Source organism: Bicyclus anynana, chromosome 4, assembly GCF_947172395.1.
Source record: "Bicyclus anynana chromosome 4, ilBicAnyn1.1, whole genome shotgun sequence".
NCBI classification, from domain to species: domain Eukaryota; kingdom Metazoa; phylum Arthropoda; class Insecta; order Lepidoptera; family Nymphalidae; genus Bicyclus; species Bicyclus anynana.
Genome location: NC_069086.1, coordinates 3015056 through 3026908, shown reverse-complemented (window position 1 = coordinate 3026908; position 11853 = coordinate 3015056). Strand labels below are relative to the sequence as shown.

At 36.8% G+C, this 11853-nt stretch overlaps 1 protein-coding gene across 1 annotated transcript in view; it reads left to right on the top strand.

Moving 5' to 3' along the window:
* Window positions 1-951: 951 nt before the first annotated feature.
* Window positions 952-11853, top strand: part of LOC112058366 (FERM, ARHGEF and pleckstrin domain-containing protein 1) — an 85656-nt gene continuing 74754 nt past the window's right edge. The window contains exons 1-3 of the mRNA XM_024099151.2: window positions 952-1278; window positions 4174-4329; window positions 4547-4689. Of these exons, the coding sequence (XP_023954919.2) occupies window positions 4254-4329; window positions 4547-4689 (219 nt within the window). The 5' untranslated portion in view covers window positions 952-1278; window positions 4174-4253. The remainder of the gene's footprint in view (window positions 1279-4173; window positions 4330-4546; window positions 4690-11853) is intronic.

Below are 11853 nucleotides of genomic sequence, written 5' to 3'. Positions count from 1 at the left end.
TTGACAACTTGTGCTGTGTTGACAACACAACATGTACGGCAAACAACATAGATAATACACTTTTGATAAACAAAAATAAATTGTCAAAATGTACCGTACCAGAAACAATAATAGTAGAAATACGTAACAAGTATACATTTAAATTTTTAGGCAGTCTCGACTTAAAGAGAATCGCCAGAATCGCAAAGAGTTATAATCGATACATTTTTATAATAATTGAAGGACTAATAGGCCGTGCAGACTACTTTAGTCGAGTACGAACAATGAATAATGTTACAAGGTACGCAAAATCATTTGAAACTTCGTTACATTAGAGCTGTTATATATACAGATACACTAGTTTTAGTTTTATTTAAAAACACCAAATAGTTATGATTTTACATGCATTCAAAGTTCGCATAAATATCGACTCCCGCTAACGGTCGCAATATTATACGTGACGTCATCACACAACATTTGCTCACCTGTTATAGGCAATTTCGTACTTCTGCCTTACATACTAACGAACTAATGGTTAAAATTAAATTTTTTTTTGTGTTGAAAAGCCCATTTATCGAGGAAGGCTTTAAGCTACATAACATCACGCTACGACTAATAGGAGCAAAGCGCCGATCAAAAATCTGGCCAAAACGGGGAAAATAATGTTCGGTCGTCAGTTAGTCTTCCTAATATATTTATAGCCTTCCTGGGTATACGGGTTTTTCAACACAATAAGAATTTTTCAATTTTAACTGTAAGCTTCCTGTGTTACATGCGTATGGATGTCGATTTATTGCCACTCTATTTATTGTTGAGTCTAGTCCTCGATAAGCAGCTCCCTGGCGATGGTCAGGTTCCTGAGTTATCGAAGTTATTCTAAAAAATTATACAAAATAATTTATTATACTCCACATAACACAGATTTAGTCTGTGCAGTAACATAGGGTTATCCATAGACTACATAATTATATAGAGTTTTGTGATATGGTAACATCGTAAAATAAAGTAAATAAATATGGCGTAAAACTTGCATTGGGTGTGTGAAGTGATTTCCCATTAATTGTTATTAATCAGTTATGACATCGCTGTATTGAAAAAGTTCTGAAAAAAACTAAAGTAATTAAAACAAAATTAGTATTAGAAACAGTGATACGTAGTAAAAAAGTAGTGGTGCATCACATGACAGATCAATGACTCCCAGTGCCTGTGGTGGTTGACAGAAATGAACTCTGGAGTTGAGTTGGGGCTTCGATGCGCTGTGATTTGTCGAACCTCTCGTTCATCAACGAGTGTTAGAAAGTAAGACAAGATTATGTTTACGTTAAATAGTAAAATGATGAGCTTTAATGAGGCAACAGGGCGTTGTTAATTGTAACATGTGATAGTAGTTAGTATTTGCGTAATTAAGTTTGCGAGGGGTGCTTCCTAGTGCTTATCTTGTTAGATATCGCGGCGCGGCGGGTTCGCGGAGGTCGCGCGGCCGCGCCGTGTTGTCTCTATCGGAGGTCGGCCCGGCTGCCGGCGGCGCACCTACGTGACCTATTTTCTGGATTGCATCGGGGGCTAGTATTTATGTCTGGGACAGCGATATCCCGCCCGTCGCCGGTCTCACAGCGCGCACCGTGTATAGACTAAATTGTAATACCTAACTTAATTTAGTGCAGAATTTGATACACTTGTATGCCTTAATATACGCTCACGAATATGCTAAAACCTGTGATTTGAGTGAATTGTGAATATTGTTTACTTTAGATAATGATTTAAAAGTGGCACTTAGTGTAAATGCTAAGAAAAAGGTGAGTGCAATTATTAATTATGGGATTGTATTTGATATCATGATTGTATAAAATTGTGATTGAGGAATGATTAAAATACTTTTGGACTATTCAGTTCAATCTGCAGAATGTTTTTTATTTAGGGTATAGGTATTTGTTATATAATTTTTAGAAAGATTTCATTATTAGCACAGTTTTTGGCTAAATTGTTTGCTTTTCAAAATTTATATACTGCTAGTACTTGATTATACAAAACACATTATTATGTTATAATTCATATCCAATTTAATATAATCATTAATAGTAAATCTCCTTTCTTAACTATTTATCTTTGTTTATAATAAATTGCCCTCTGTCTTGAAAACAAAATAGTAATGAACATAATTTGTATATATACAGGTTTCTTACCTGGTTCTTCTATAAAAGGTAAAATGGAGCTTAGACCCAACATTCTGCTTCAATGATAGTTTGTGAGCTGAATGGTAATGTGCACATTACTGAAAGTTGAAATTAACAATTAATTTCAAATTAGACCTAAATATTCATCATTGATTCAAAATTTCTAATTATTTATTCTTTAACTCATTCATTGCCAAGCAAAATCTTGGAATTACTTAAATGGCTTATGTTCTATAGCTTGTTCAAGATAGTCAGAGACCACCAAGCGACATCATGTGGTATAGCAATGAATGTGTTAATATACAAATTGAACTGATTCTGTGCTGTGATAGCCCAGTGGATGTGACCTCTGCCTTCATTTTGCAGGGTGTAGATTTGAATCCAGTCTAGGGCATGTACCTCTCTAACTTTTCAGTTTAGTGGTGTGTTTATGTGCATTTTATTATTATATTTTATTTAAAATATAATGTGTCTCAAACTGTAAAGGAAAAACATCTCAAAGAAAACTTCATACCTGAGAATTTAATTCTCTATGTGTGTGAAGTCTGCTAATCTGCATTTGACTTATTAGCCTAATCCCTGTAATTCCGAGAGAAGACTCGTGCTCAACAGTGAGCCAAATATGTGTTGTTAATGATGATGATGATAGAAATTGAATATTTGTTTGTTGTTAAATAATAACAATTGCATATTTTTTTCAAATTATGTAAAAATAATAATTATTATTGCTTACCCTGTTTTTGTAAACTTGCTAGAATGATAATTTCCTAGATGGTGCCTATTCATTTTTGGGTTGTAGGAACACACCACTCTGTAGCAATGCTGTGCACAATGTTTTTAACTAGGGTAAGCACTGTATGGACAAGCTGTACAAAATGGAAAATTAGCTCCTCCAATATGCTTGTATGTTGGGCTCCCAACAAATTTTCATAGTAAGTAGTCCATTTCTGCATTTATGATCTGCACACCACTGCTCTGTAGGTGGTAGGGAAAATGGAAATTGAAAAGCAAATCTTTAAGGCAAAAGGGAAATCCTTCCATATTATTCATAATAAGGCAAATTGTATAAATATTATTATTATTGTTGTTGTTGAAATAATTATTATTATCAGTTTAATTAGCTTATGTATCCTTATCTGTGAAAATGATTATTTTATGTAATAATAACAGACCCCACAGTTTCGCCTTCATAGTTCCTGTTGGCATAGGAAGATAGAATATAGCCTAAGTAGTAACTTAGGCCATATTTTATCTATTTATTTTAATTTTTTTCACCAATGGAAAGCTACTTGACTAAGTATATTTATGTCAGTCCTATAGTTTCAGAACCTATTTAATTCAAACAAACAAATCTTTCCTATTTGTAATATTAGGTTAGATAATTTTCATATAATTTAACAATTGGTATTTGGAATGGTATTTTCACTTTTTTCATATAAATATTTTTTTTTCTTTTAACTTTCAAAGGGGATAAAGTAAATGCAAAAATCATGTATGACAGAATAAATTTCTCTCATTCATGATTTTTGCATTTACAACTAACTGCTTACACAGCATACACAATGGAATTAATTAAAATTAGTCTTTATAGGAATAATTTATCTAATTTGTTTAAATGGGATTTTTTTTTATATATCCAATAGCATTCCTTGATGAATGGACTTTAATTATTATCAATTAATTACCAACACGCAGAAGAGTCGCAATAGATAGAGAGCAGTGGAAGTCGCTGGAGGAGGCCTATGCCGAAAGGCACACTGTGCTATGAGACATTCTTTATAAAAAAAAAAATTAAAACAAAATGTAATGTATATAAAAATTGTAGTTTCTTATTACCTTATTATTATTATTATTATTAATTACCAACACTCAAATAATTTATAAATTTGATTGTATTAATTAGTGCATTCGACCAACCTACCAAACAACCAAACTCTTCAGCTCTATGATATTATTTACTTACTAAACTATGTACTGTTTTAGTTTATGACTACAGTAGAACTTAAATCTATTGTTGCAGTTAAACGAGCAGCGGCAGTGTTAAATGTGTAGTGTAGTGACAATGGGGGCTTGGGCAGTGCACAAGTGTGTGACAGCAGTATGATGGAGACGGAGCTCCCGCCTGGCAGCTGCAACTCCACCGGCCACCTGTCCACAATTGGATGGAATACACAAGGTCATTAGCTATCATTTTTTTTATTCTCTTTTAAAGAGCTGAGTCACAAAACTGTAGCTGTTTTAGGGCTACATAGTATAAATTATTTTATGTTATGTTTACAAGTTACACCGCGCATACCACTGCGCCACGGAGGCCGTCAAAACAGTGCACATGAAGTAAGGCTTTAGTATGGGAACATTGGTCATATTTAAAGAGATGATGTTGGTGCGCGCAGGTCGCATGCACCACTCGGCGAGTACGCCGGCGGGCGTGGACGGCGGCGCGCGCACGCCACCCGCCACGCCCAAGAAGGGCGGCAAGATGCTGGCGGTGCGCGTGCAGATGCTCGACGACTCCATCTCCATGTTCCAGATACAGGTCAGTGCCTGCACTACCATTGAACTGTGTTTCTTTTTAGGGTTCCTTACAGGCCTGGCCTGGCCAACGTAGCAGTCGCTCCAGGCGCCAAATTCTAGAGAGCGCCGTAATGATAATCCTACTCAACCGTAGACGGTACTGCGCCTGATTTTCAATTGCTCACCTCAGAGTATGGTCGAGATCTTCGTGTTCCATTTTTAATTTTTACTCATATCATATTATAGGTATCTACATAATTACTAGGAACAAACAGGAGAGGCGCCATAATTGGATCTCGCTCCATTTTAAAATTTACCTCGGGCCGGCGCTGGTTCCATACTTCAAAAGAAAAAACGCTTTGTTGCCTGTCAAGACCTTTATTTCGGGAATGCGTGGAGGTCTACGTACAGATCCCTCTAGAGGCGAGTCCGACTCGCACTAGTCCGGTTTTTTTAAATCCAGTGTCACTCATGATGTGTCAGTAAATCTTGTAGACTTGAATTTTCTGATCTAGAGGCCGCCCTTTCAATTTTCTAATAAGAAACAATACTGATCTCCGTTTTGCAGCATCCGGGACTCATTACAAGCATCAGACATGTCACAATTTTGGTAGTACTTATGTGAGTCCAAACAGAACAACAACCTTTCCACTGGGGTCAAAAAAAATATTTACACAGCAGGTCTTATCGGTTGCCCTAATTCTTATCCGGTGTTACTGCTGATTTCTTTATGGAAAGCTTCCTAAAACTGGTGATCTAATTTGATTTTCTATAAGTCTATGTAACTGTTGATAAATTAGTCTCAGAATAAATAATTAATGGGTATCGAAATTCTGTAGAGTCCCAGATAGAATAAACTCGGAGGCACCTCATTATGTTTTTATGCGCGAGCACGTACTGAAATCTTCGCGACAGTGCCTTCTTGACGTGCACATGAATTCCATTATTCCATTTCATAATGAGGAAATTAATTTTTGTTGTATAGGGCACTAGCCGACGCCCCGCGGTTTCACCCGCGTAGATCCCATTCGCGTAGCGATACTAGAATAAAATAAAGCATATGATATTCACAAATAACGTGGTTTTCTAGTGGTAAAAGATTTTTGAAATCGGTTTATTAGATACAGAGATTACCCCCCTACAACATCACAAACTTTACCTCATTAGTATAGATATCGAAATTTTGATCCGAGCTTATTAAACGGGTTAATTAGACTCTTAACGATATCTATCAGATTCTAATGATACCTAATGTCTGGGATCGATCATAATCGTTATTAGATGGATGTCCTCTGCTGGACATAAGCCTCTTGCATGGACTTCCAAGCCGTGATAGCCCAGTGGATATGATCTCTGCATCCGATTTCAGAGGGCGTAGGTTCGAATCTGGCCTCCAACTTTTCAGTTGTGTGCATTTTAAGAAATTAAATACTACGTGTCTCAAACGGTGAAAGGAAAACATCGTGAGGAAACCTACATACGAGAGAATTTTCTTAATTGTCTGCGTGTGTGAAGTCTGCCAATCCGCATTGGGCTAGCGTGGTGGACTATTGGCCTAACCCCTCTCATTCTGAGAGGAGACTCGAATTTTTGGCTCAGCAGTGAGCCAAAAAGCCGCTAGCATCCAGCGGTTCTCTGCAACCTGATTGATGTCGTCGGTCCACCTAGTGGGGGTCGACCGATAAGCTGAATGAGCTTTGCAAATAACCTTCTTCTGCTCTCCTCATTTCTTATTCGATCACGCATAGGAACTCCAAGCATAGCTCAATTCATCGCCCGCTAAATGACTTTGAGCCTTATAACTGTAACTTATTTACTTACTAAGGTTATAATGAGGAATTTTCTTAATTACATAACTCTTGCATAAACTCCAATATAATTATTATTTATTGAACAATTCATTGAACATTTTGTTTATCCATTTATAGTGTCGCGAAAATACTACTCTTTAGATAACCGACGCAACTTAATACTGAAAAAAAATATAGCGTTTAAAAAAATATCTCTCCGACCGAGAATTTTTAATTCGCGGAATTTTTGCCAAAGCTCGAATTATACTATAGATGGATCATGTTCTTTTTTTTTTTAATTCTTTTTACAAGTTAGTCCTTGACTGCAATCTCACCTGATGGTAAGTGATGATGCAGTCTAAGATGGAAGCGGGCTAACTAGTTAGGAGAAGGTTGAAAATCCACACCCCTTTCGGTTTCTACACGGCATCGTACCGGAACACTAAATCGCTTGGCGGTACGTCTTTGCCGGTAGGGTGGTAACTAGCCACGGCCGAAGCCTCCCACCAGCAAATTGTCAATGTACTTTATTGCACACAAAAATAAATAGAAACATTAAAAAAAGCTTTTTTAGTTTTTTATGTTATTGGTATAAAGTAGCACATGATACATATGAGTACAATATGTTAGCGCGCGGTGCTTCAGTAGATCCATTACTCTTATGTAATTGCTCGGTAAGTTTACGGTAACGTTCCCGACTTAATCAGGGGGCCTCTTGTGAGTTATGGGCGAGACCGTTTGCCGGAGACGCGTGTCAAACAGTATTCAGACCGTATTAGGAGTCATTCAAGTGATGGACTAATCCTTATCCTAATTAATCATTATAATCAATACTTATAAACAACGAACTAAAAATTCTATTCTAGTTTGTTGTGGCCTTCTAAGTTGTATATATGTTATACAGGGTGTCCCGTAAATAGTACGACATACTCTACAGGGGGATAGCTGACATCAAGGCCTACTAAAATAACTAACATAACTGGCTTGTAAAGTATGTCGTAATATTTACGGGACACCCTGTATATGTATATATCACCTTCTTATATATCACCGCTCTTTCTTCGCAAGTCCTCGTCAGGGGTTGCCTGGTAGAAATTATTTACAGTAATAAGGCCGCCTGCATTCTTAGTGTATCTAAATTATTAATTTTGAATGTTTTTAATTATTATTGTATTTTTGTATGCAATAAAGTATTTCTTCTTCTTCTTCTATTCAATATGATGTCCTCTTGCTGTGTCTACTGGGGACGGTGGGTTACATATTCTTGAGATTAGCCGTACGCTGAAGATTTTTTTTTGTAAGCCCTTGACTTCAATCTCACCTGATGGTAAGTGATGATGCAATCTAAGATGGAAGCGGGCTAACTTGTTAGAAGGAGGATGAAAATCCACATCCAAGTGGTAAAATAATTTTCCTAAATGGGTTCAGAGATTACCCCCTATAATACCATAAACTTTACCTCATTATAATATTAGTATAGATTTGATAGTAACGAGACTTTGAACAAAAAATATATTTCACTAACGAAGTTAGTTAAAAAATCTATTACAACATAAGACAGCATAATGATGCTTACGAGACGATATTTCAAGTAGCAGACGTTAGACTCTTGTGAAGGCTCTCGGTTATTGATTTGACGGCGCTCATATTTTCAAGAAAAAAATAGGTGCACCCTTCTTGTGATTATACTCGTAGTAGGGCGCTTTTAAGAGATATTACAGAAATGACTCGTGTAAAGTGTAAAGTTCATCCCCTAGTGCCTACTAGTTATAGATAGGTACTAGTAGAGTACAAAGGTCATCTGTTAGTACTATAGTCTGGCAAGTTCGTTGATGACCCTCTCATGATATGCGGGCGACGGGGAAAAAACTGCGTGGGTGTGAAATCGTGCGTGCGGGTACCGCCAACCGATTTAGTATTCCGGTATAATGTCGTGTAGAACGGGTGTGGAGTTTCATCCTACTTCTAACGAGTTAGCCCTTCTCCATCTTAAACTGCATCATCACTTAGCATCAGGTGAGATTGTAGTCAAGGGCTAACTTGTAAAGAATGAAAAAAAAAGGGTCTGGTTGCCTCTGAAATTACAGGTGCAATGTGGATTAAAGGGCACATTGCAACTTACTAGTAACTTAACAATAGTTAGATTATCATATACACATATAGTTCTATTATATATAGAAAGAAGAATATACCTGAGGTTTATTTTATTAACCGACTTCCAAAAAGGAGGAGGTTCTACGTTCGGCTGTATGTATGTTTTTTTTTTTTATGTATGTCCAGCGATAATTCCGTCATTTGTGGACCGATTTTGAAAATTCTTTTTTTGTTTTGAAGGGTTTGATTCCAGGGTGGTCCCATTTTTTTCATGTCAGGATCTGATGATGGCATCCTGGAGAAATCGAGGGGAACTTTCGAAAATCGTAGGGACGGCTAGTGCGTTTGTTAGTGTTTCCATACGGTATTTTAAACCACTACAATTTTATGAAGATTTGGAGTTGGTCTGATGATGGAGCCGAAACACAGACGATGGAACTCGTCAACGATTTACAGCAGGTACCTTTTGTTTGGGCTTGATTTATTTGTATAGATGAGAACTTTCCACCTAGATGGGTTGTGACTGTATTAAGGGTCTGATGATGAAGACGAAGGACAGTTAAGAGAACTCCTCAACGGTTCACAGTGGCTATCTTGTGTTTGGACTTGATAAATTTGTATTGATGAGAACTTTCCACCTAGATGGGTTGTGACTATATTAGGGGTCTGGTGATGAAGACGAAGGATAGTTAAGGGAACTCCTCGACGGTTCACAGTAGCTACCTTGTGTTTTGACTTGATAATTTTGTATTGATGAGAACTTTCCATCTGGATAGGTTGTGACTGTATTAGGGGTCTGGTGACGAAGATGAAGGAGAGTTAAGGTAACTCCTCGGCGGTTCACTGTAGCTACCTTGTGTTTGGACTTGATAAATTTTATATTGATGAGAACTTTCCAACCATATGGATTATAACTCCATGGGAGGTCTGGTGATGAAGACGGACACCTTTCACGTTTTTCTGAATATTCATATTACGAGTGGATAAAGGGGGAGTGAAATTTTGTATATGAATTAAGGTAGTATTTTTAAAATTGGGATTGTAGGACTTAGATACTTATCATAAGAAACGCTTCAACTAATTGCTTATTAATTTTTGTTCACACACAGTAGGTGTGCTAACACTAAAAATTAAAAAATAAAAATTTTAATAAAAAAATTCAACCGACTTCCAACTCAAAAATTAACCTAAACTAAAAAGCAATAAATAACATCTTACCTATGTGCTACCTTTTGATCAGTTTGAAGGCGGTGCCAATCCAGTGTCATGTTTTAATTAAAGCCGTTTCTGAAAGAACCACAGAAATTTTGTAATTTAAACGGCTTAATTAAAACATCACTGGCTTGGCACCGCCTTCAAACTGATCAGAAGGTAGCACATAGGTAAGATGTTATTTTTTGCTTTTTAGTTTAGGTTAATTTTTGAGTTGGAAGTCGGTTGAATTTTTTTTATTAAAATTTTTATATGTAAAGAATATTTGCCGCATCTTATTTTTTAATATTTTCCTAAAAGATTTATCTTGAATCGTAGCTTGTGGTTTTAGAACTTCGATGTTACACTTTCTGGCAGAACAGCGAACCTTGTAGGATGTGTTTCTAGCGTTTATGACTGCATCATGATAGTTCTGCCACTTTCAGTTGGCCTATTCACTAATTTGGTCATTATTAACAACCTTTTAAAATACTGTAGGATATCCACGAGGGGTTGTCAGTAGGCACAGGAAGACATTACATAGAATCTCAATTTCGTATATGTCAATTAACATATAAGTTAGTGAAGTAGCCTGCAGGTGTAACATACGCTCGCTTAGTCAATCAAATCAATCAATCAGTTGTGTAAAAATATCATCACAACCCATGTTCGACACGAGTCTCCTCTCAGAATGAGAGTGGTTAGATCTTAGTCTACCGCACTGGCCAAATGCGGATTGGTAGACTTCACATACGTAAAGAATTAAGAAAATTACCAGGTATGTAGCTTTCCTTACGATGTTTCACCTTCGCCGTTTGAGACACGTGAAATTAAATATTTCTTAAAATGCACACAACTGTGAAGTTGGGGGTGCATTACTGGATTGACTGGATTCGAACCTACGTTATCCGAATCGAAGGTAGAGGTCATATCTACTAGTCTCTTAAAAATATACGCACAGTTAATGTATAACAGCCCCTCTGTTAGCGTCGAGGGTCAACGGATCGGGCAAATGAGAACTGAGAGCGTAGGCGTTAGGCGGGCTGACTAAGCTAATAGCCCCCGGCTCTTCAAACTTTTATATTGATTGATATTCGCAAACGATATTAAAGAGAAGTTAAATTTTCTAACTTGTGCTATTTGGGCCACCGTAGTCGACGTGCATAGGGCACAAGAGACTCCTGAGTAAGAAAATTAAAAATGAGATTTAAAATAATTAAGCTCGAACACTCGAATAAGGGTTCATTTACACGAGCAGCAACTGCTACCACACTAAGAAGGGACTACATTTTTCAATATATCTGTAAGTCTTCTTAGATACATAGACCAAAAGCCTACGATAGCCAGACGTATAGTGCCACAAACTTATCTGAGCCGGTGGCTAAAGCTGACCAGATAAGTTTGTGGCACTAAACCTCATTTTATGAAGGCTAAAAATTTGTCAGCTCCAACCATGAGTAATTAAGGAGCCAATTATGGAGTTTAGATCGTGGTGGCTTTGAATAACGAAGCTAAACATCCTTAGCTTAGTGGCAACCCTTCGATAGAGAGCTCTTAAAGTTTGAACTTGGTGGGTTGTTATAAAAATAGTTGTCTAATCTAGTCTATAACTACAAAATTAGTAATATAGATACATACAACAACAAAAAATAGAGACAATAATAGAGCGGTTACAAAATCATAACGCAGCGGCGAAATTCGACGCACGCAGATCCGTTGAAGTCATGTCAAGGAATAGCGTTGTAGGTGGTATTTTCATAAGGCATAATATGAATAAAGATTTTACGCAAAGGCTTCGTATGGAATCCTTATTCATTTTCATACGCTGACGCTACAGCATAGGAATGATATAAAATCCTAAAAGATATGGAATATTTACCTTCTAAACCCATGTTCTGTAAAAATGCTGCTGCAAGTAAGTAGCTTTCAATTCATTTTCTTGTTATGGTTTGCTGCTGTTCCAATGTACCATATAAATAAGGCGGCCAACATTCTGAAAATTGAATGCGGGACTTTTTGTGGATCGATAGGGTTGGGAGGGTAAAGTTTAGTCGGTATACGATATCTACCAAAATTACATAAAAACATAAAACTTAGGTACAAAAGTCAAA